A 26,491-nucleotide genomic window follows, 5' to 3' on the forward strand; every position below is an offset into this window, starting at 1 on the left:
AAAAGATCAAAAATGTTTTATTTTTTGCACTTTACTCTGCTTGGATAATGAAACTAGACTGACTAGTCTCACTCTGAATCTCTGAACTGTGAGTTGCTGATGTTACATTTTAAAAATTATTGGGGAATTTTTTTTTAATTTAGCTTTTTGTAAACCCCTTTTTCTTACAAAATATACACGTCAAACACGACAATATCATAGTTTTTCTGACAAGTGTGAAACGGGAATTTTTTTAAAATTGTACTGATCAAACTGCTGAAAACTATCCATAGTTTATTACATTGTTCTTGCTGGAATCATCCAAACTCCTCAAGACAATTATTAGCAACAGCTGTGTGCAGTCATGGTTGAGACTAATACAGTTTCAACTGTAGTGTGGACTCAGCTTTAATTTCACATCCATACTATGGTTGTATGCTGACTTGCTGGTATCACACCATTCAGTTTTTTAGCAGAATCTGCACGACAGTGATAAACTTAATCTGGTATATTCTACATATTTATGAATTTCTGTTTTGCCCATCAATTTGGTATCTAGGTGATCAAAGGTTTATGTTAATGCATATAATGGTGGCAGAGTGGTAAGGATTTGAAAATTAATACATGCGTTGTACCTTGAAGAAACTATGTACCTTCCTCTACATAATTAATACTATAAAACTTGTTTCCATTTGAATGAAAGCTGCTTACCTTTTGAAATTCCTACAAACTCTCATTTTGAAATAGCCTGGGACTGCTGACTTTAAGATAAGCATCTCGTTGTATTTTCCCTGTTACTTGGAAAGAGATGGGTATTGAAGGAATGAGTCTGAGGCAACATGGGGCATGCATGTGTTTAATTGGTGGTTTTGATTATGGCTGGATTTTACTAAGAGTGTACTCTCACTGGCATGTTTTTCTTGTACAGATTTGTAAGTGATTTTGATTAGTTGTGGCACACTTAGACCTACAGATACTTACTCCCTAAAAATATAAATAAAACCGTAGTACAATATGACTTAATTCAGCAAAGTTGGAATCTCTGATAACATTTTTTAGGATTGGAATAATAATGATTATACAGGTCACGGCTGATGTGCATTGGCATCGCTGTCTGATGAAGCCTGCACAGTGTACTAAATTAGCTGTACTAAATTTGACTGTAGCCAGAGCTACTAGTATCACCTTCATGTGCACAGAGTTCTTTTAAAAAAAATCTTGAAATGATTGCACAACTTGATTCAAAGTTCAATATCTAAAGTTAACCTTCTGTAAATTGATAATGGAAAATGGCAGTGGTTTCCAAATGAGCACCACTGAGCTCTTATATAATTAGATGATAGTAATTTAGGTAATAAAATATACTTGTTTTCTTTACCTCTGGATTCACATCTCGTACAGGCATCCTGTGTTTTCTGGAGTCCAACTCTTGCTGTTACTCTGAAACCTGTCATTATGCAAGGCACTGAGTTTAGCCGTATGGAGTGGAAATCCACTGCATGCATTCAATGAAGTGAGCTGTAGCTCACAAAAGCTTATGCTCAAATAAATTTGTTAGTTTCTAAGGTGCCACAAGTACTGCTTTTCTTTTTGCAGATTCAGACTAGCACAACTGCTACTCTGAAATCTTCAGGAGAGGAGCAGCTTCCATGGAATGAATGAATTGTGGTCAGTTCTAATCTCTTCTCCTGCTTGGGTAAATTGGAGGTGCTTTGTGCAGGAATAGTACACATATGAGATTGTGTAATAGGTGCTCCAGGGTGATGGGTTGCAAGAAGAAGAGAGAAATGTTTTCCATTCCTTATACCTTCTCCAGTTCTTCAATGTTGTCTGGGTAGTAGGTTTTGCTAGGTGATGAGGGAAATTTATTCAAGTAGAATTCTGATATGGAGGTCAGAGTTTTGTATGAATCTGAATATTCTATGGGGGGAGGAGGAGGAACAAGAAGAAAAGTGTGGGCACAGAATGGTCTAACTTAAGGCCTAGAGTGATAAGGTGGTGAAGTAATATCTTTTGGACCAACTTCCTTTGGTCAGAGAGATGAGCTTTTGAGCTTACAAAGCTCTTCTTCAGGTCTGTGTAAGCTTAAAAGCTTCTTTCTCTCCTCAACAGAAGTTTGTGTAGTAAAAGATATTACCTCACCCACCTTGTCTCTAATATTCTGGAACGAGTACAGCTACAACAACACTACGTATAACTCAAGGTCTAACACATTAGGAGTAGTGGCAGATAAGTGTAGGAAGTCCTTTTAAAAATCTGAGAGAAGACTATATAAACAGTGCATAGTGACTTAGCCTAATTAAACAGCAAGCTTTATGTGCAGCCAGACATGTTTATAAAAGGTGTTCAACCAAGCAAGGTGTGAAAGCTGACACTGCATATTGAAATGATTTAGATTAAAAAGTTAAATGTTATGGCCTGTGCATTAATGTTTATGTGTAGTGGCTTGCTTACTAATTAACTTTACCTGACTGGCATTAATCAAAGAGAAGACTATGTTAATACTGTACTTAGTATTTTAAGAACTCTAGAGTAATTTTTATTGATTCCACAAAAAGAATAACTTATTAAAATCAGACTGACTGATCATCTACCATTGTTTCTGCATATTAAATAAAGGGTATCTAAAAAAACAAAAAGGTCTTATACTGCATCCTCTTACACATAGAAGTACTTCTGTTAACGTCAGTGAGATGACTAGTACATGTGAGGAAGGTTTTTCAGATTTGGGACTAATATATTTTTGTTAAAATAATAGAGCTGTGTTGAATTTTAGGATCAAAGAACAATGACACCAAAAGACAGTTTCTTCTAGAGCGGCTACTGGATGCAGTTAAACAGGTAAGAAATCAAAAAATAAATACAAGTTTGCCCCAATTCTAAAAATCTTTCTGCAGTATATAAATGCTCAGTTGGCATTCCTGTCAAGAGCTGCTATTATTCTTCCTTCCCTTCTTCAATAGATGGAGGGGGAAACTTGCTGTTCTTAAGAAGTTTTCTCAGGCCTTGACTTCACTAGGAAAAAAGGTGTGTTAGCTAATGTATTAAAATCCCAGAGCAGACAAGGCAAGTTATAGTTGTAACACATGTTTACTAGTTGAGGTAAACCCTAGCAGGGAGCCTGGGATTTACCTTGACCAGTTAAGATGCTGTTACATCTGTTTACCTGTCTACAGTAGGATTTTAACATCATTCTGTCTACAGAGTTAAAAAATGCACTCTCCCTGCCCAATGTAGACATGGCGTTATGTTCACTCAAAAGTTATAAACCCAGAACTTGGTAGATTTTTAAGGCTAGAAGGGACTATTGCGATCAACTTATGTAGGAGGGTTGTGGGTAGAATGTGAAGAGAAGTTTTGAGATTCTGTATGAGGTTCTGCTTCTGTGATCCATGTCAGTGCATAGTGGTCCAGTGGAGAATTCTGCCCTAATTCTGTAACTGAATGTCAAAACTCTTGAGACCATGTTACAAGAAAATATATGCAAATAAGTTAAATAATTAATAGCTTGACTCAGAAATTTTTTGAGACATCTCTGATAACTTTAAAAAAATATGTGGAAGTTTTTGGAAGTTTAGAATAAAAACATTCTAAGTTGGTTACATTAATAAAAAAATCTAGCAACATGCAATGCTTTTGATATCTGGGTTGCCAAATATGACAGATTTCAGTTAGCAGCTAAAAGATAGAAAGGTTCGATAATGCGCTGTGTGTCGGTGGTGGAGATAGTGGTAAACAGTTTACATTAGTAACATATTTACTTTGAGTTCAGATATATGTTGGTTTTTTTTTTTTCTATTTTCAAATGTTGCTTGCCTCTCTTATTCCATAAGGTTAAATAGAGACAATGCAGGTATGATGCATTTTTTTCTTCCCCGTCCCAAGTTGAAAATTATTATTATTTTGTGAGTATCTGTGCAATCCTGGATACGGTAAAGGGAATAGTGCTTGCTTCTGTGAGTAGTCCTAGCACTACTCACTGAAGTACATACTGTTCCTGGAAGCAATAAGTGTGTGCAGATTTAAGCCTGAACTAGTAATTGGATTTAGAAATGGAGAACATCATCGTCTCAATGAAACAGGTTTTGGATTCTTTGATGAAAATCAGAACTTTATTTATGTTGAGTCAGTGAACATCTTTTTTTGGTTTGTTTTTAAAATTAAATTCAATTAAAATTAGAGCATTTAAGGATTTTCAGTTTCTTAACACTCGTGTTGTTTAAACTTATTCATTACAGTGTCAAATCCGGTTTGGAGGAAGAAAAGAAATAGCTTCAGATTCTGATAGCAGGTAAAAAGTTTTAGGGAGCATATCTAAATTTATATATTATTATTACATGGGCTATATAGTAAAAAGATATTTGGCCCACTTCAAAACATGCTTGTTTATGTAACTGCTGATATGAGAAACTCTTGGTTGCCTTCTTCATATTGGTGCACATGAATCATATTCCAGACAAAGGGGCTTCTCAGGTGTTTGCAGGATTAAGGCAAAATGCTGAATTCTGAAGTCTGGATATAAGTAAAGGAGAACTTTATTTGTTACCCCAAAACTTCTGTTTTTAAAATGACTATATATTTTGTATTTATATAGATGTCTTAAATCTAGCCCTCTTCTGTTATGGATTTCATATTTTAACCAATTAAAAATGAACATATGAAAACCCAAGGTTTTTTTTCTTACTCACGATGTTCTTTAGCTGCAAAAAGCATTTTCTCCCTAAGCATTCTCTCTCCCTGCTACAAACTGCCTCTTCTCAATGGTAGAAATGCCAATTGAAAATTGTCATTTAGTTTCTGTTGTCATTTAGGTTCCCGTTGGTCAACTAGATTATGGCGTTGAGTAATAGGTTGATAGTGTAACTAATTACTAGGGCTGCTGTCTTTTTAGTGAAAGCCAGCAGAGACCAGTTGAAAGATTCTGATAGTCTACCAGAACATACATTAAACTCCACTGCTGCCTGTCCTAAATTCTTAAACCAACTCCCATTTCAGTTCTGTAAACTAACCTTGAAGTTAGTTAAGCTGCCTTTGGAGAAAAGTACCTGGACTAGGGGTGGAAATGGCAGCTACTTCTTCCTTATGCACTCAGCTGCCTTTGCAAGGTAGTTTGTCATCCATTGACCAGTTTCTTATAAACTATACTGAATACCTAGATTTTTTTTTCCCCATAGAAAGTGAATTAAAATGGCAATTGTGAATTGTTAATTCTTATTTTTATTGTGTATATTATATCTCTCCCCCATCCTTTGTATGTTGCTTGTCTTACTGTGTAAGCTTCTGGAGGCAGGACCTGTCTTCCTGAGGGTGAACAGTAATGTTAAAATAGAAGTAGTTATTTCCAGATTCAGAGCAAAAGTTTCTGATCCAAACTACTACTTTTTGCAACATTTCTCTATTTCTGAAAAACTTTGTCAAGAATTAGAGGTTTGGGTATCCCCTTTAGGATTGATCTGTTGACAAGCATGGACATTTGGGATTTAAAAAGCCTAATGCTAAGCCAAAAAATGACATGGTTTACTCATAAATGTCTCTTGAATCAGGCAGAATGCTCATCTTGCTCAATCGTGTTATTTGACTGTAGTTAGGCAGCTTATGTCTTAATTACACAGGAAGTGAAAATTTTACATGTAGAAATTTCTGATCATGTATTTTTCCAGTGTGATTTGGAGCTATGCTCAATGGTTGAGAATATTTTTGGAGGAGAGAATGTCACACTTAGGGCTTGTTTACTCTACAAAATTAGGTCAACTGAAATTAGGTAGACCTACAGCCACATCAGCAATTACATTTTGCTGTTGGTATCCAAACTGCCCTCCTTCTGCCATGGTGCATGTTCTCATCAGGTGCGCTTGCACCAGCTGAAGTGGGGCATTGACAGTCAGAGTGTGGGGATCACAGCTGTCTCTTGCACTGCTGGAGCCCCCACGCCCACAGGACTGACTGCCTACCAGCAGTAAAATAGACATTCTGGTCAGTTTATTGGTTGCTTTTATTTCAAATTTTGTCTCTGGCTCTGGCTGTCAGCCCTGGAGTTGCAGGGTGGGAGGGCTCCAATTGTGAGCCTGGCGCCTGTCTGACATCCAACAGACAATGTAAGTAATGCAGGGTCTACACGGACGCTGCATCAGTCTAACTACATCAAACTAAGTGCTACACCTTTCGCGGAGGTGCGTTATTAATTTGATGAAGTGGGTGACTTACATCAGCGGGAGTACCATTGTAATGTAGACACTGACAGAGTTAGATCAACATAAGCTGCCTTATGTCACCCTAAGTCTGTAGTGTAGCCCAGGCCCTATGTGGGTTGCAAATTTTACGAGATTTACTAACTTCAGTGATGTTCTTTCAGCTTTTTTTATAGCTGGATTTTTCAATTGTTCACAGTTCTCCAGTGTCCAATAAACAAGGGCCATTTTGTTGTTGGTTTGTTCTGTATAGATTCTTGTATCACATGCATCATTGTGATAGTATCTGTTACCTACACACAAAATACACGACTGAAACACTTTTAGTTTCCAGTGGCTATTATTTTTCATATAATTTTACTTTTTCTATAGATTACTATATAGAATTTATTACTTAGAATTTATTTTCAGAACTGCAAGAATCAAGTGAAAAGAATTAATTCTTTTGGTCAAACTTTGAAATTCCTATTAATAGCAGTTATCTTTAACAAAACACTGAATTATTTACATTTGTTCATAAAATTCCATCTTGTCTATCTTTTCCATAATGTGTTACTTTCTTAGTATTGCAAAAGAAGTTTTCTTAGTAATTCTCATCAAAGTTATTCTATATGTAAAAACCTGTCATGGTTACAGGACTTGCCCAGACAGAGGATGGAGGCTCAAAAAAGAGGCAATGTCTGGGAAAACCCAGAGGTAAACTAACCCTACTGTCACCAGTGTTGTATATGGTGATCAGACTGCCTCCTTAAAACCAAAGTATTATTTATGTAACAGTAGGAACAAAGCTTGACAAGAAAACAAAGATTTTAACACCATCTACATGCATGTCTATCTAATGTAAAAACTTACTGTCTCCTGATGATAAATAGGCAGGTTTAACTTCTTTGGAAATCCCTAGCTGCGGCCTCCTGTGTTTGTCTAGTTCCCACAAATAATTTCCACCCCCTTTTTTGAGAGTGTGGTCCTTTTAAAACTTGCCCGAGTTCTTTTGATCTCCTGTATTCGTGGGCCCTTTTCTGTCTTGGTCCAACCCAGTTTATAGATTAGATGGAGAGGAAGTAAAATCATCAAAGCTAATAGTCCTGATATTGTCCCTTAACAACTCTCAAATGTTTGCGTAAGCATTGTTTTTCCTTGCCTGGCTGCCTGCAGTGCATTCTTCAGTATGCATTATTTTGCCAAACTAGGTGTGAGAGCACTATACAGGAAAAGTTGCATTATCCAGCACTTAACAAACCGGAAAGCTCTATAAACAGGCATTTCAGGTGGTTCTCGGCAAGTGGTGACATGTCCGGAGAGGCACTTCCTCCACCTGTAGGTGCCGCCAAACCCCAGCTCCCATTGGCCATGGTCAGTGCTCCTAGGTGGAGGAACGGCCACAGGGGCTCCATGCACTGCCTCCACCCCACCCCAACACTGACTCTGCAGCTCCCATTGGCTGGGGACCGTGGCCTGCGGGTCGAGGCAGCTCGCAGTTGACCTTGGCCAATGGGAGCTGCAGGGCAGTGCCTGCGGGTGGAGGCAGCACGCCTCTCTGGACATGTCGCTGCTTGCAGGGAGCTGCCCGAGGTGAGTGCTGCCCGGATCTGGCACGCCAAAACCCCTCACGCACTCCACCGCCCTGCCCCGAGTCCCCACCCATACCCAAACTCCCTTCCAGAGCCCACAGCCCCTCCTGCACCCCAGCCTTAAGCTTCTTCATGCACCCAAACTCCCTCCCTTTTAGTCAACCAGAATTTTTGACTTACCGGCACCTCCCATTCCCCCAACATGCCAGATAACAAAGCTTTTGCTGTATTTGTTATGACATATTCAGAAATGGAGTATAGTGGACTTAGGCTTAATTTAAAAAATAAGTTAAATTTACTAAAATATCAAGTAGTAAGGTTGACATACATTTTTAAAAAAAGTCTAAATTACTTTCTAGGCAGGTTTTGCTTCATTTTACAATGCCTAAAATCGTTGAGGAGCATCAATATACATTTTTATGTTATTTTCTTAGTCAAGTTTGCAGTGCAGATTGTGTTAAATAATTTTGTTTTTAAGATAATTACAGAAAACTTGAAATCTAAAATTTCAGCCACTATCAAGATGTAGACATAAGTGAAGGTGTATGCATGTTACTCTGACAAGTTTTGTGTAGCTTGCTTTTTGTCATCAAAATTGAGCTTTTTCATGTGTCGTGGGTTTGACGCTGTTCCAGTTGCACAAATGGAAATAAGCTTTGCATTTAATATATTACAATACATCTGAAAAACAGCAAAAGCATCACTAACAAACAGATAAAATTGCCTAGAACTTGTATATGTACATTGTCAGCATATTCCAGCAAATCCTCAAATAGTTGTAAATTTTGAACTTTATCTGGTTAAAATGTAATTGTGTACAGAGGAGCTGAAATGAATGGGATCTAAAAAACACTCCAACATGTAAAGATCAATTTCTAAATTGACTGTTAACTTTTTGTAACAAGCAGTTTCCTGTGGCTCTGTATAGTTACTGTAACCTAGTGGATACGAATAGGTTTATAGAGCTTTCACATAATAAAGAGATTATCCTAAATCAGCGATTCTCAAACTTCAGTGCATTGCGACCCCCTCTGATAACAAAAATCACTGCATGACCCCCAGAGGAGGGACCCAAGCCTGAGCCAGCCCGAGCTCCACTGCCCTGGGTGAGGGGGCCTGTAACCTGAGCCCTGCTGTACAGGGTGAAGCCTGCTGAAGCCCTCTGGCGTCTGACGTATAAGGGAATTGCATGTACCTGCACATTCTGCATTTATTCCAGATGTCTAAATCCACTGAATCTAAACATAATTGGTTGTTTTTTATTCTTTTCACATTGTCTTTAATTAATTAATCATGTATTGTGTTTCAGAGTTACTTGCCTGTGTGCTCAGTTTGAAGCTGTACTACAGCATGGTTTGAAGAGGAGCCGAGGATTAGCATTAACAGCAGCAGCAATCAAACAGGCGGCAGGTTTCTCCAGCAAAACAGAAACAGGTAATGCACTATTCCAACTGACCTATTGAAAAAAGTCAAAATACTATCCTTGTTATGTGTAAGCAATTGATGTAACCTCTCATTTTTGGGTTTAAGAAAACAAACCAGGCTCTGAGCTATTTTTAATGTACTTTAACTCATTACAAAATAAAAATGCTTGTTAATTCACTCTCTTTTATGTAGTATGTTGTACATATTTATGTTGAAGAGTGTTTAATATTTGAATATCTAAAAATGGGTTTAAAAATCCAAGATGCTGTTGATACAAGTTTAGTACATGCTGGAATTTATTTTCTTAAAGTGATTGTAAATAGCAGTATAAACTCTCTGAATTTTTTTTTTTAAATAGTTTATTTTCATTTTCACAGCAGTTTTAGCCCAAAATCTCTTCCGCTACTTTTAGGAGTCCTCAGTCCATACAATTCTATGATAAGAACTTTCCAAGGCACTTTTATTTGGTAACAGTTGATATTGCTAAACATTATATAATTGTAATGTTGCTTTTGTAATGGTATTGTTCCATTATTAACCCTATTTTATTCTGCTTTTAATTTTCAAAATTTATGGCAGTGGGCATGAGATAGTAAGCCTTGATAGGAATTTTAAAAACAAAACTTATGCTGCTTGTATTGGGTAGAGTTTTGTTTACTATTTCTTATTTTTGTGGTCAAAATACTTTCTTTTTTTAGTGAACACTTTGCTCTTGTGTTGGGCTCTGTTTCCTTTCTGCTCCTCTTCTCTTCCCTTTACTCCCCCATATTTATTTATCCACACTTTGTGTTTAAACAGTTCAGCTTCATGATGTCTCCTTTGCTTGGCCCCCAGTCATCTGTTTGTCTTCCCTTCCTCATCTAAGAGATAACAGTTTTAAGGTATTATAAGTAAGGCTGCGAGTCTGTCACGGAAGCCACAGATTCTGTGACTTTCCGGGACCTCCGTGACTTTGGCAGGGGCCAGTGTGACTAGCCTGGGGGCCACCATGCAGTTCGGGCAGCGCTTGGGTCAGCTGCACTGACTGCTGCTGGGGCAATCTCGGGCCACAGCACCCCCCCAGCATGGAGTTGCGGTGTGGGACAGGGTGAGGGCTCTGGTTGGTGCTTACATTGGGGGGGCTCCCCGGAAGCTGCAACGTGTTCCTAGGTGGATGCATGACCAGGTGGCTCTGCGCACTGCCTCTGCCTACAGGCACCGTCCCCACAGCTCCCGTTTGCCGCAGTTCCCAGCCAATGGGAGCTGCAGAGCGGGTGATCAGGGCGGGGGCAGTGTGTGGAGCCCCGCCGTCCAGGCCTCTGTCTAGGGGCTGCAGAGACAGCCGCTTCTGGGAGCTGCGCAGAGCCCAGTAGGGAGCCCGCCAGCCTCTCCCAGAAGCAGCGGGGGTCCTGGGCCACATACCCCTTCCCCGGAACACCCGCGTAGCTTCCCTGGGCCTCCCCCTGCCCCAGAATACCCAAGTTTTAGTCAGGGGTATTCAGTAGAAGTCATGGATAGGTCACGGGCGGGAATTTTTGTTTACTGCTTGTGACTTGTCCGTTACTTTTACTAAAAATACCTGTAATTAAAACGTAGCCTTAATTATAAGGGACCATAATCTTCAGGCTTCTGAAAATCACTCAACTGTAGCAAGTGTTAAAGTAATATACTTTGACATTTAATCCTTCTATATGGTGGAATTTATTATACTTACTGTGACCTCCACCTACAGTTTCCATAATACTGTTATGTGGCATATTATAAATACAGTTAAGCGCAATAAGAACTTGTAGTTTAATCTTATTTTTTTTTCTCATCGTTTAGTTAATGCGGTTTTTGTTCTTGTTGGTCATTGATAGTTTCTTCAGTGGATAGCCTCCCCAGCCTCCAATTTACAGTCTCATCCGTTTGTTCAGCAGCTGTTCTGCCCTCTCCTAATCCAAGATCTTGTATTCTACAGTTACCTATTACTGCTCCTGGTGATCTCAATACTTGGACATTTTAAATGCATTCCTATATTCCTCACTATTATTGGGGCCCTACCAAATTCACGGCCATGAAAAACACATCACAGACCATGAAATCTGGTCTTTTGTGGGCTTTTACCCTATACTATATAAATTTCACTGGGGAGACCAACGTTTCTCAAACTGAGGGTCTTGATCCAAAAGGGAGGTGCAGGGGGATCACAAGGTTATGCGGGGGGGGGAAGGACACAGTATTGCCATCTTTCTGCGCTGACTTCAGAACTGTGCAGCTGGAGAGCAACGGCTGTTGGCTGGGCATCCAGCTGTGAAAGCAGCTCCCCACCAGCAGCAGCACAGAAATAAGGGTGGGAATACCGTATAATGCCCACCCTTACTTCTGTGCTGCTGCTGGAGCGGCACTGACTTAAGAGCTGGGCTCCCGACCAGCAGCCTCCACTCTCCAGCTGCTCAGCTCTGAAGGCAGCGCCGCCGCCAGCAGCAGCACAGAAGTAAGGATAGCGGTACTGCAACCTCCGATACAATAACCTTGTGATACCTCCTCCCCTTACAACTCCTTTTTGGGTCAGGACCCCTACAATTACAGCACTGTGAAATTTCAGGTTTAAATGGCTGAAATCATGAAATTTATGATGTTTAAAATCCTATGACTGTGGCATTGACCAAAATGGACCATGAATTTAGTAGGGTCCTAACTATTATGTTCCAGTGCTCACTGCATGGTTGGTGGTAAAATCAGAAGCTTGTGAGGTTCCTTGATCCGTCTTTGAACTTCCTTAATCTTAAAATTCTGAGATATCTATCCACGTTACTTAGGTCAGCTAAATTGTTCCCAAGCTTCCGTGTGCTCATATAACCGTTTAAAAAAAAAAAAAAAAAGGCGTTTTACTTGGCTGCCTGTCAGTAATATGAGATGATTTTTCTACTTAGAGGAGAGGAGGGAAAGTATCTATCTTTTTTTTGGCTGCATAGAAAACCATAATAACGAGTAACATGTGGAAGCTCAGTCAAGAGTGAGAATGTGGATGTGGTGCAGCAGGCAAATTTAACAACACCGAATAGTGACTGAAGAGAACATATTATCAATATGTCCATAACTATTTGCAAGTAAACTTATTTTTCTGAATGATTGTGTATCTCCAAAACAGGTTCAAATGTAATTTAATACTGTTACTAATTCCAGGAAAATGATTCTGACCTGGTTTGTATTCAGGGTGGCAGTAACACAAAGGAATAGATGAACTCTGTGATTAACATGTCTGAATGCTACATTTCTGCTGCATAAATGTGGCTATAGCAGCAATCTTTGGCAGTAAAAAAGTTAGACAACTCAACTGAACTTAATGGATGCAAATTTTATGACAAAAATGATCCAGAATGGCTATAAATCATCTACAATGCTGCTTTTTATATCAGTGCTTATATTTTAATATTCTGTTTTATTTTTATTCATATTAAATACAAAAGATTACCAAAGATACGCTTTGAAAAAGAGCAGTCTTTTTGAGGGGATCTTTAAAAATCCTGTGGTACTTAAAAATACATATTATATTTTTGTTTTTTGTAAGCAAGATTCTGAAAAATCATTTTTACTCTTCGAGAGTGAATGTGGTTTTCATGGCTGTAGCAATATGTAGTCTTGAAAGGCATGTGCAATTGTTACAGGTCCCTTCTTCCTCAGTAGTTTCGCAACTCTATCTCTAGTTTGATGTTCCTTTATTCTTGTGTTCTCTTGGATTGAAATAACAATACAGGACTTCATTTTGATGTTCCGTCAAGGTTTTGGTATCTGTTAGAGTCCTTTAGCATAAAGGGTCTGCACTCCTTGCAGGGTTTGTTTGAAAAATGGGTAGAAGAGTATTTTGAGAAGATTCAAAATATTTGCAGAGAATTCCTCCTCTTTCCCGTACCCCAGTTACACTTCTGTTAACACAATGGTCTTAACAGAAGCAGAGGTTAGGTGCCTTTTTCTCTCTTCTCCCTGCTCACTAGAACTCTTCTACTCTTGCCTCTTGTCAGTGGTACTCTTGTGCCTGTGTATTTTATCTTTCTTTGTTGCATCATTTCCCCCTATGTAGTTCAGGTATAATATATTGGTATAGATTGTTCCATTATCTTGGCTGCCCCAGGATTATACTAATAAATCATAACCCATTGACCCATTCTTGGAAGCTTCATAATCTATTTTATAGATGGTAAACCATGGCACAGAAGTTGAGTGGCGTTCTTAAAATCATTTGAAGAGCCAGTGACAGATCTAAGGAATATAAACAATACAAACAACTTATCCCTGTAAACCATGAATGATGTGGAGAAAGTGACTAACAAAGTGTTATTTATCCTTTCACATAACACAAAAACCAGGGGTCACCCAATGAAATAAGTAGGCAGCAGGTTGAAAACTAAAGGAAGTATTTCTTCACACAGCTTGTGGAACTCATTGCCAGGATATGTTGTGAAGGCCAAAACTATAATTTGGTTTAAAAAAAACCTCATAAGTTAAAGGAGGATAGGTCCATCAATGACTATTATCCAGGATGGTCAGATATGCAACCCCATGCTGTGGATGTTCCTAGCCTCTGATTGCCAGAGGCTGGGAGTGGATCATGGGGGATGGATCACTCAATGATTGCCTATTCTGTTTATTCTCTCTGAAGCACCTGGCATTGGCCACTGTCGGAAGAGAGGATACTGGGCTAGATGGACCATTGGTCTGACCCAGTATGGCCATTCTACTTCTAGGAGAATTCTGCGCCACTGCGCAATGCAGAATTTGCACAGAATTACTGTTCTGTGCAGAATTTCTTTTTCCCTGCAGAATTGGCACTGCAGAGCTGCTGGCTGCCACTAGGGGCTGCTGGATCCAGCAGAGCCCAGCTTCCTAGCTTTCAAATGGAAGGCAATGCCAGGGGGAGAGGGAGGAGGAGCTGGAGGGTTCCCAGCAGCTACAGTTCCCAGCACACTCTGAAGGAAGGAGGTGGTGTTCAGGAAACTCAATACAAGCCTGTGACCCAGCATCAGGCAGTTTCTCCCTCTGGATCTGTGGGCACTGTGGGGAGGAGGTGTGGGGGTGACCTACAACTGGGCTCTGAGGAGGGAGGGGTTGCGGGTCTTTGGGTGCGTGGGTGCCTGCAGTTGGGCTCTGGGGGCGAGGGGTTGTGGATGTCTGGGCTGAGGGGTGTCCACGGCTGAGCTCTGTGGGGAGAAGGTATGGGTGTCTGGCCCCCATGGCTTGGCTCTGGGTGGGAGGGGGCAGAGAAACAGGAACTGTTGTCATAGGGGTTTCTTTAACTCTCTACTCCTGGGGGAATTTTTGTTATCTTTATTGTTACAGACACAATTGCTGACAGGTATTTTGAAATCAATTACCAAAATAAATGAAACTGGTGCAATTATATAGTGTTGTTTTGACAAATAAAATATGTATTTTTTTGCAGAATTTTAAAATATTGTGTGCAGAATTTTTAATTTTTCATTGCAGGATTCCCTCAATAGTGCCATTCTTATCTTAAGCATTTTTTTCTTCTTTACAGCATGCCATCTTATTTTATTATAGGCAGTGATTACCCTCCCTACTGTGTCTTATGATTCATAATGCAGAAAATTTCTGTGATAACCACCATCATTTTCTGTATATGTTTATAAAGAAGAATGACTAATTTATATCAATGAGGGGGAGAGGAATTCAAATATTGGTATCTAATCAAACGACCAATTAAAAACAACAAAATTTTGCACCTGCTTGGTTGTGAATAAATAAAAAATTAAAAAAAATCTATTCAGATAGCACAGAAAAGGCAATGTCAAAATATTGTACAATGCCACTTAATGTAAAAAATGCTATACATTTTTTACAAACATTTTTCAACTAATTACAAGGCAAACATTGACGTACAAGATAGTTACAATACCTAAGTTTCAGAGTAGCAGCCGTGTTAGTCTGTATTCGCAAAAAGAAAAGGAGTACTTGTGGCACCTTAGAGACTAACAAATTTTAGTCTCTAAGGTGCCACAAGTACTCCTTTTCTTTTTGCGAATACCTAAGTTGTGAACTTTGGCCTTTTCCCCTTGTCCCAGTGAAAAAGCCATTGATTTCTACTTTCTGAAACCAGACTTCAAAATTAGTTTTGCCCAATAAAGCACTTCAGGATGGCATTATAACCTTGTAATACACAGTTGAGTTATAATATATGGGAGCTTTATTGAACCTATAAACAAATAGAGCAAAACTGAATGTATAATTTATGTAAACTTTATTTTGTGTAAATTGGGTGAATATTTGAGTAACTTGAATAATATCAGTATTTTGCCTTATATTATGTAGGATACATTGAATGCAGAGTAGATCATGTTCCCGATTATTATTTTTGTATGCGATTCAGACTGGGAAATAGTACTGTATTGTAAACTTGAGAGGTGGGATTTTTCAAAAGTTCTCCGTGTCTGCTCCCAATTAATCAGTGACTTAGTGCTTTTGAAAATTCCACCTTATATCATTAAGTTCATACCAGACAGCAGTATGTAGTGCTAGTATTTAATTTATATTAAATAAATTTTGAATATTAACTGTTGCCCCAAATTCCATCCTTTTCAGAAAGCCTTGATTGCTGTCAGTAAGCAGAGTGCCAGGAAATAGTGGGAGTATTAGTTTTGAGTATTAGTTTTGAGCAGAAGGGGAAGCACTAGTTTTTCTATTCCAGTAACATTTTCACTTCCTCCTTCAGTTTATGAAAACAATCATAAGAGGCTCTCTTCCTAAAAGAAATAAATTGTGGTAGTTTTGCTACTGATGTATTTTATTTTAAGGAATCTTTTCTTTTCTTAGATATGCCAGTTAAACTGTTTGAAATGGAGAGATCCAAATAAATGCAAGCCAGACCAGAGCTACAGAAATAGTAATAAAGCTTGGACACATATAGTGTGGATCTCTTTATCTTTTCCATGTTAGTTTATTGTATGAGATCCTAATCCATGGTAAGCACATGTTTAATTTTGCACATGTGAGTAGTTCCATTTTAATTGTTAAATTTAATCCATGTGTAGGATCCGTGTGTAAAGGAACATGGGACAATGGGAATTATCATACTGGATCATAGAATCATAGAATATCAGGGTTGGAAGGGACCCCAGAAGGTCATCTAGTCCAACCCCCTGCTCAAAGCAGGACCAAGTCCCAGTTAAATCATCCTAGCCAGGGCTTTGTCAAGCCTGACCTTAAAAACCTCTAAGGAAGGAGATTCTACCACCTCCCTAGGTAACGCATTCCAGTGTTTCACCACCCTCTTAGTGAAAAAGTTTTTCCTAATATCCAATCTAAACCTCCCCCATTGCAACTTGAGACCATTACTCCTCGTTCTGTCATCTGCTACCATTGAGAACAGTCTAGAGCCATCCTCTTTGAAACCCCCTTTCAGGTAGTTGAAAGCAGCTATCAAATCCCCCCTCATTCTTCTCTTCTGCAGACTAAACAATCCCAGCTCCCTCAGCCTCTCCTCGTAAGTCATGTGCTCTAGACCCCTAATCATTTTTGTTGCCCTTCGCTGTACTCTTTCCAATTTATCCACATCCTTCTTGTAGTGTGGGGCCCAAAACTGGACACAGTACTCCAGATGAGGCCTCACCAGTGTCGAATAGAGGGGAACGATCACGTCCCTCGATCTGCTCGCTATGCCCCTACTTATACATCCCAAAATGCCATTGGCCTTCTTGGCAACAAGGGCACACTGCTGACTCATATCCAGCTTCTCGTCCACTGTCACCCCTAGGTCCTTTTCCGCAGAACTGCTGCCGAGCCATTCGGTCCCTAGTCTGTAGCGGTGCATTGGATTCTTCCATCCTAAGTGCAGGGTCCTGCACTTAGCCTTATTGAACCTCATTAGATTTCTTTTGGCCCAATCTTCCAATTTGTCTAGGTCCTTCTGTATCCTATCCCTCACCTCCAGCGTATCTACCACTCCTCCCAGTTTAGTATCATCCGCAAATTTGCTGAGAGTGCAATCCACACCATCCTCCAGATCATTTATGAAGATATTGAACAAAACGGGCCCCAGGACCGACCCCTGGGGCACTCCACTTGACACCGGCTGCCAACTAGACATGGAGCCATTGATCACTACCCGTTGAGCCCGACAATCTAGCCAGCTTTCTACCCACCTTATAGTGCATTCATCCAGCCCATACTTCCTTAACTTGCTGACAAGAATGCTGTGGGAGACCGTGTCAAAAGCTTTGCTAAAGTCAAGAAACAATACATCCACTGCTTTCCCTTCATCCACAGAACCAGTAATCTCATCATAAAAGGCGATTAGATTAGTCAGGCATGACCTTCCCTTGGTGAATCCATGCTGACTGTTCCTGATCACTTTCCTCTCCTCTAAGTGCTTCAGGATTGATTCTTTGAGGACCTGCTCCATGATTTTTCCAGGGACTGAGGTGAGGCTGACCGGCCTGTAGTTCCCAGGATCCTCCTTCTTCCCTTTTTTAAAGATGGGCACTACATTAGCCTTTTTCCAGTCATCCGGGACTTCCCCCGTTCGCCACGAGTTTTCAAAGATAATGGCCAAGGGCTCTGCAATCACAGCCGCCAATTCCTTCAGCACTCTCGGATGCAATTCGTCCGGCCCCATGGACTTGTGCACGTCCAGCTTTTCTAAATAGTCCCTAACCACCTCTATCTCTACAGAGGGCTGGCCATCTCTTCCCCATTTTGTGTTGCCCAGCACAGCAGTCTGGGAGCTGACCTTGTTAGTGAAAACAGAGGCAAAAAAAGCATTGAGTACATTAGCTTTTTCCACATCCTCTGTCACTAGCTTGCCTCCCTCATTCAGTAAGGGGCCCACACTTTCCTTGGCTTTCTTCTTGTTGCCAACATACCTGAAGAAACCCTTCTTGTTACTCTTGACATCTCTTGCTAGCTGCAGCTCCAGGTGCGATTTGGCCCTCCTGATATCTTTCCTACATGCCCGAGCAATATTTTTATACTCTTCCCTGGTCATATGTCCAAGCTTCCACTTCTTGTAAGCTTCTTTTTTATGTTTAAGATCCGCTAGGATTTCACCATTAAGCCAAGCTGGTCGCCTGCCATATTTACTATTCTTTCGACTCATCGGGATGGTTTGTCCCTGTAACCTCAACAGGGATTCCTTGAAATACAGCCAGCTCTCCTGGACTCCCTTCCCTTTCATGTTAGTCCCCCAGGGGATCCTGGCCATCTGTTCCCTGAGGGAGTCAAAGTCTGCTTTCCTGAAGTCCAGGGTCCGTATCCTGCTGCTTACCTTTCTTCCCTGCGTCAGGATCCTGAACTCAACCAACTCATGGTCACTGCCTCCCAGATTCCCATCCACTTTTGCGTCCCCCACTAATTCTACCCGGTTTGTGAGCAGCAGGTCAAGAAAAGCGCTCCCCCTAGTTGGCTCCCCTAGCACTTGCACCAGGAAATTGTCCCCTACGCTTTCCAAAAACTTCCTGGATTGTCTATGCACCGCTGTATTGCTCTCCCAGCAGATATCAGGAAAATTAAAGTCACCCATGAGAATCAGGGCATGCGATCTAGTAGCTTCCGTGAGTTGCCGGAAGAAAGCCTCATCCACCTCATCCCCCTGGTCCGGTGGTCTATAGCAGACTCCCACCATGACATCACTCTTGTTGCACACACTTCTAAACTTAATCCAGAGACACTCAGGTTTTTCCACAGTTTCGTACCGGAGCTCTGAGCAGTCATACTGCTCCCTTACATACAGTGCTACTCCCCCACCTTTTCTGCCCTGCCTGTCCTTCCTGAACAGTTTATAACCATCCATGACTGTACTCCAGTCATGTGAGTTATCCCACCAAGTCTCTGTTATTCCAATCACGTCATAATTCCTTGACATCACCAGGACCTCCAGTTCTCCCTGCTTGTTTCCAAGGCTTTGTGCATTTGTATATAAGCACTTGAGATAACCTGTTGATCGCCCCTCATTCCCAGTATGAGGCAGGAGCCCTCCCCTCACAGACATTCCTGCCTGTGCTTCCTCCCGGTATCCCGCTTTCCCACTTACCTCAGGGCTTTGGTCTCCTTCCCCCGGTGAACCTAGTTTAAAGCCCTCCTCACTAGGTTAGCCAGCCTGCTGGCAAAGATGTTCTTCCCTCTCTTCGTAAGATGGAGCCCGTCTCTGCCCAGCACTCCTCCTTCATGGAACACCATCCCATGGTCAAAGAATCCAAAGCCTTCTCTCCGACACCACCTGCGTAGCCATTCGTTGACCTCCACGATTCGACGGTCCCTACCCAGGCCTTTTCCTTCCACGGGGAGGATGGACGAGAACACCACTTGCGCCTCCAACTCCTTTATCCTTCTTCCCAGAGCCACGTAGTCCGCAGTGATCCGCTCAAGGTCATTCTTGGCAGTATCATTGGTGCCCACGTGGAGAAGCAGGAAGGGGTAGCGATCCGAGGGCTTGATGAGTCTCGGCAGTCTCTCCGTCACATCACGAATCTTAGCCCCTGGCAAGCAGCAGACTTCTCGGTTTTCCCGGTCAGGGCGGCAGATAGATGACTCAGTCCCCCGGAGGAGAGAGTCCCTGACCACCACCACCCGCCTTCTCCTCTTGGGAGTGGTGGTCGTGGAACCCCCAACCTCAGGACATCGCATCTCATGCCTCCTAACCAGCGGAGTCTCCTTCTGCTTTCTCCCCCCCAGACATATCATCTGGTCCACTCTCCGCATTGGTACCTGTGGAGAGAACATGAAAGCGGTTAGTTACCTGTGTCTGTGTTACTGGAACCCGGACATTCCGCTTACCTCTTCTGGAGGACACATGTTGCCAAGCTTCTTCACTGGCCTCTTGGCTCCTCTGTGCAACCTGCTCTATATCTTTAGAGCTTTGTGCCCCTAGAAGGCTATCCTGAGTTTGGTCCAGAAAATCCTCAGTCTCTCGTATACAACGCAGGGTCGTTACCTGTTGCTCCAGACCTTCAATCTTCTCTTCCAATATGGAGACCAGCTTGCACTTTGTACAGACAAAGTCGCTTCTGTCCTGTGGAAGAAAGACAAACATGGCACATCCAGTGCAGGTCACAACAGCTGAACCCCCCCCTTCCATATCACCTACCTACTATGAGCTTCCTCAGAGACGTTGGCAAGATGTAAGCCTCACTGGGCTCACTCCAGGCGAACTCCCAGGCAAACTCCTGCTGTGAGCTGCTCTGCTGTCCCCGCTGCTCAGCTGGTTCGCGAGGCTCTGGCTATTTTTAAACAGCCAGGCTTCCCTGACGCAAACACACAGACACCCTAATGCCCGCCCCCTGCAGGCTAGCAGCCAATCAGACACTCACTCAGGCTCTCTCCCTGCCCTCCCAGCAAACACACGCTCGGATACTTCCTCAGCAAGCAAACACACACACTCGGATACTTACCAGTCCCAGGCAAACTCCTGCTGTGAGCTGCTCTGCTGTCCCCGCTGCTCCGCTGGTTCGCTGCCGCTCGAACATCAAACCAGTGTTCCATCTTGACCAGTATTCTGTGTTTCACAGAAATGTATAAACCCCCCAAATAGTAATGTCTGTGATAAACATGCCCATGGGGGAAGTTTCTTTTATAACCCCAGGGATATGTGGTTGATAGGTCTTTGAAGCGTGAGGTTTCCTATCTCTTACAAGTTTTCATCTCATTTAGTGGAACTGCCGATTTCCTTGTTCACACTTAAATATTTTTCCCCTAATTTTTTTCAATAATATCTTGTGGTACTGAGTTGCACAAGGTTATATGGTTCTATTTTAATTCATCCTTGTATTGAGGTTTCTAAAAATGTATTAAAAAGGTGCCAATTTAATACTTTAGGTTCCTTTCAACGGATTAGAGGGAAATAAACTTAGAAAAGCAGTTGATCCCACCTACAGCTCCAACAATAACTGTACCTCTGAGCATGCAACCTCTATCAAAAGTGTGAACATCTGCAAAATTTTTATATTAGCAGAGAAAAACTAGGACTGCCTGCCTGACCTTTCCTATAATATTAATTATATTAAACAACCAACCTTATTTAATTTAGAGAAGACAAATAAGATGTGATAGCATTCAGGTGTTCAAAAAATTCCAACATGAGAAAAGATTGTATGCCTTCTCTGGTGTGTGGTTTTTTTTTTTTTTTTTTATTATTGCCTTTCTTTGAACCTTCTATATTTCTGTCATATCCTTTGAGAGATGGGATGGTCAGAACTGAGCACAGTGTTCAAGGTGAGGGTTTACTGTCAATTTATATAATGGCAGTATGAGGTTTCACTATCCTTTTCTTAATAAAAACCTATATCTTATTCAGTTTTTGACTACCATTTTACATTGAGCAGAGGTTTTCATTGAGGTGTCAACAAGGGTGCCTATGTCTCTCTCCTGAGTGGTTGATGGCTTCTAAAATAACAGCAAAGTGTAGGAGTAGTTCAAATTGTTCTCTCCCATATGCATTTCTTTGCACTGACCTGCCTTGAATTTAATCTTTTCATGTTGCCAATTATCTAGCTTTATTAGTTCCTTTAGAAGTTTCTCGGTCTTCTCTAATTGTGACCATTTGGTGTCCTCACAAAACTCTAATGCTAATATTGCTGTATAGTTTGTTTTTGAGCAATATATATATTTCATGCAATATTGATGGTCAATAGTAATTGTCAAACTGCATGTAACTTGTTAAAAATATTGTTCTAATGGCAAGGAATTAGCTAATAGATGGCTGATCCTTTCTTCCCAGTGAAATTGGGGAATGTGACCTGGCATAAAATATCCTGAGAACATCTTGAGTTTAATTGAAAAATGTGGTGAGATAGAAGTGTTTTATTGTACGCATGTATGCTGTTATTGAGGTGTATTGTCATTACCTCTAATTCAGAACTTTCTTGGGGGCCAGTTCAAGACTGTGGGATTAACTCCTCCAAGAAATAATGACCATCACAATCTGCACCACCTTCCACATCAAGTACAAGGCACGTTTACTTGACCTTGCCTTCTCTAGCATAAACACATAACATACATATTTAAAAAAACAAACCAAATTCTCCCCCCGTTGGTCCCCCATTCTACAAAAACAACCCCCTCACCCCCCACTACACTTCTCCCCTAGGGAAAGGATGAGAGAACAAACGCAGGACAAGTGTTAATCATATTGCTTAATGCGCTGCTGGAAAATGGTCAGATGTCAGAGTGTTGAGCATTGTATAAGAACCTAAATAGAGTAGAATGGTAGTTAACTGCAATACAGTAATTTGATGGGAGGTTTTTAATCGTAAGTAGAATTCGTTGCCAGCAAACTTAAGTTATCTTACATCAGTTACAAATTTATCAATCTTAGAGCATAGGTGTGTTTTTAAAAATGATAGCAGTATGCATCCCCAAATGAAATTTTGACCCTGCTGTTATAAATGAAATGGTAAATTGAATGACCTGTGTGTGTGTGTTAGATTTAGTAGTGAAGGTGGAATCCTGCAAGGATAATTCTTATCACAAATATCTACAGTGAATAGCTTCAGAGAAATTCTGTAGAAGTAAGCAAGCTACTAAACAGAAGGGTTACAACAAGCTGGGAAATGATTCATCTATGTTCAAGATCATAAGCAGGTAATTGTATTATTTTAGTAAAATAGCATGTCCTATAGATAGGAAACAGTTTATTGTGTGTGCTTAAGTATGAAATAGTAATTATATTGGCTTTAGAATGATATTTGAAAAAGCTGGCATAAAAATGTGTAGATAAGAATAGACATGATATACATGGTGTTCTCTTTAATGACTTTGTGATAGGGAGAGAGAAAAATAGACCAGATATATGAGTTAAGTGTGTTTTTGTATCTTAATATATCTTGCAGAGCCAGTGTTTTGGTACTACGTAAGAGAAGTTCTGAATAAACATGAACTACAACGATTCTACTCTCTGAGGACTATTACTACAGATATTGGCAGAGGCCGTGCCTGGCTACGCTGTGCATTAAATGAACATTCTCTGGAAAGATATGTCCATATGCTGCTTGCAGATAAAAATCGACTTAGGTAACTGTATTTAATGACTTAATAATGGAAAGAATGCATGCAATTGCAGACTAAGCACTGACATTTAAAAATGTCTGAAACTAGTAGTAGATGAAGTAGTCCATTTTATTTTAGTTAAACTACTTAGGCCTTGTGTACACTAAGAAATTAGGTTGAATTTATAGAAGTCGGTTTTGTAGAAAGCGTTTTTATACAGTCGATTGTGTGTGTCCCCACACAAATGCTCTAAGTGCACGTAGTCGGCGGAGTGTGTCCACACACCGAGGCAACCGTCGACTTCCGGAGTGTTGACTGTGGGTAGCTATCCCACAGTTCCCGCAGTCTCGGCCGCCCATTTGAATTCTGGGTAGAAATCCAAATGCCTGATGGGGCTAAAACATTGTCGCGGATGATACATATCTGGGTACATATCGTCAGGCCTGCCTTCCCTCCCTCCCTCCGTGAAAGCAAGGGCAGACAATCGTTTTGCGCCTTTTTTCTTGAGTTACCTGTGCAGATGCCATACTACGGCAAGCATGGAGCCCACTCAGCTCACTGTCACCGTATGTCTCTTGGGTGCTGGCAGACGCGGTACTGCATTGCTACACAGCAACAGTTTGTTGCCTTTTGGCAGCAGACAGTGCAGTGTGACTGGTAGCCGTCGTCAACGTAGTCCAGGGTTCTCTTTTAACCGACCTCGATGAGGTCGGGGCGCCTGGGCAAACATGGGAGTGACTCAGCCAGGTCATTTCCCTTTTAAGTTTCGTCTCATGGCGATTGAGTCCTACCGGCAGTGCACTGTCTTTTAATCAGCAGCCAGGAGAAGACGATGGCCAGCAGTCATGCTGCACCATCTTCTGCCGAGCACCCAGATGATGACAATGGCTATTGGTTGTACTGCACAGTCTGCTGCCAGCAAGATGTATAAAGGTAGATGAAGTGGCTCAGAACAAGAAATAGACCAGATTTGTTTTGTATTCATTTTCTTCCCTCTCCCTCTGTAAAATCAACGGCGTGCTAAACCCAGTTTTGAGTTCTATCCTTGAGCTTTTGAGTTCTAACTTTGAGGGAGCCATTCTGTTTCTTGCAAAGCCACCCCCTTTGTTGATTTTAAGTCCCTGTAATCCAACCCTGTAAGCCATGTTGTTGGTCGCCCGTCCCTCCGCCAGAGCAACAGCAAACAATCGTTTCATGCCCTTTTCCCTGGATTGCCCGAGCAGGAGCAGACGCCATAGCACAGCAAGCATGGAGCCCATTCAGCTCACCCCAGCAGTTATGACCATTGTAAACACTTCGCGCATTATCATGCATTGTATGCAGAACCAGCATGTGAAAAACCAGGCGAGGAGGCGACGGAAGCATAATGATGAGGACATGAACACACTTTTTTCTCTAAAACTGCGTTCCCCTGCAATTTGGAGATCATGGTGTTAATGGGGCAGGCTCATACAGTGGAACGCCGATTCTGGGCCCGGGAAACAAGCACAGAGTGGTGGGACCGCATAGTGTTGCAGGTCTGGGATGATTCCCAGTAGCCCCGAAACTTTTGCATGCATAAGGGCACTTTCACGGAACTTTGTGACTTGCTTTCCCCTGCCCTGAAGCACAAGAATACCAAGATGAGAGGAGCCCTCATAGTTCACAAGCGAGTGGCAATAGCCCTGTGGAAGCTTGCAACGCCAGACAGCTACAGGTCAGTCGGTAATCAATTTGGAGTGGGCAAATCTACTGTGGAGGTTGCTGTGATGCAAGTAGCCAACGCAATCACTGAGCTGCTGCTATCAAAGGTAGTGACTCTGGGAAATGTGCAGGTCATACTAGATGGCTTTGCTGCAATGGGATTCCCTACTGTGGTGGGGCTATAGACAGAACGCATATCCCTATCTTGGGACCGGACCACCAGAGCAGCCAGTACATAAACCACAAGGAGCACTTTTCAATGGTGCTGCAAGCACTGGTGGATCACAAGGGATGTTTCACCAACATCAATGTGGGATGGCCAGGAAAGGTTCATGACACTTGCGTCTTCAGGAACTCTGTTCTGTTTAAATGGCTGCAGGAGGGGATTTACTTACTAGACCAGAAAATAACCATTGGGGATGTTGGAAATGCCTATAGTTATCCTTGGAGACTTGGCCTACCCCTTAATGCCCTGGCTCATGAAGCCGTACACAGGCACCCTGGACAGTAGTAAGGAGCTGTTCAACTATAGGCTGAGCAAGTGCAGAATGGTGGTAGAATGTGTATTTGGAGTTTAAAAGTGCGCTGGTGCAGTTTACTGACTCGGTTAGACCTCAGCAAAACCAATATTCCCATTGTTATTGCTGCTTGCTGTGTGCTCCACAATCTCTGTGAGAGTAAGGGGGAGACGTTTATGGCAGGGTGGGAGGTTGATGCAAATCGCATGGCGGCTGAATACGTGCAGTCAGACACCAGGGCGGTTAGAAGAGCACAGCAGGAAGCGCTGCGCATCAGAGAAGCTTTGAAAACCAGTTTCATGACTGGCCAGGGTACTGTGTGACACTTCTGTTTGTGTCTCCTTGATGAAAACCCGCCCCCTTGGTTGCCTCTAATTCCCTGTAAGCCACCCGCCCTCTTCCCTTTGGTCACAGCTTGCTTGCAAAGGAAATAAAGCCACTATCATTTAAAAAACATGTATTCTTTATTAATTATGAAAATAGGGAGATAATTCACAAGGTAACCCGCCTGGGGTGTGTGAGGAGGGAAGGAAAAGGCCACTTTAAAACTTGTTGAATGCCAGCCTTCTGTTGCTTGGGCTGTCTACTGGGGTGGAGTGGTTGAGTGCCCGGAGCCTCCCACCCCTAATTCTTGGTCGTCTGGGTGAGGAGGCTATGGAACTTGGGGAGGAGGGAGGGCGGTTAAGTCTGTGATCCTGCTGCCGTTCATGAACCTCCACCAGATGCCGGAGCATGTCTGTTTGATCCCGCAGTATCCCCAGCGTTTCCTCATGCCTTCTCTGATCTTCCTGCCGCCACCTCTCCTGATGTTCATCGGCCACTGTCCTGTACTCTGCTATTGTGTCCCTCCACACAGCTCTGTCAGTGCTGGACGACTGCATGAGCTCAGAGAACATGTCATTGTGCTTGTGGTTTTTTTCGCCGCCTTATCTGAGATAGCCTTTGGGACAGAGGAGGGAGGCTTGAAACATTTGCAGCTGCTGGAGGAGAAAAAGGGAATGAAGTATTTAAAAAGATACATTTTACAGAACAATGGCTATACTCTTTCACGGTGAACAACACTATTCACATTACATAGCACGTGAGATTTTGGTATAAGGTCGCATTTTGCATCTTATATTGAGTGCCTGCGGTTTTGGTATTAGAGATCACACACGCAGGGCAGGGCAACAGA

General features: G+C 41.8%; 1 protein-coding gene across 1 annotated transcript in view; it reads left to right on the forward strand.

Annotated features, from left to right (window-relative positions):
- The window catches only part of SNX29 (sorting nexin 29), a 477,394-nt gene that overhangs the window by 11,201 nt on the left and 439,702 nt on the right, over positions 1-26,491 (forward strand). The window contains 5 exon segments of the mRNA XM_043494140.1: positions 1,576-1,647; positions 2,756-2,820; positions 4,218-4,270; positions 9,048-9,172; positions 22,960-23,140. Of these exon segments, the coding sequence (XP_043350075.1) occupies positions 1,638-1,647; positions 2,756-2,820; positions 4,218-4,270; positions 9,048-9,172; positions 22,960-23,140 (434 nt within the window). The 5' untranslated portion in view covers positions 1,576-1,637.

Source organism: Dermochelys coriacea, chromosome 10 (genome assembly GCF_009764565.3).
Source record: "Dermochelys coriacea isolate rDerCor1 chromosome 10, rDerCor1.pri.v4, whole genome shotgun sequence".
Lineage (NCBI taxonomy): Eukaryota > Metazoa > Chordata > Testudines > Dermochelyidae > Dermochelys > Dermochelys coriacea.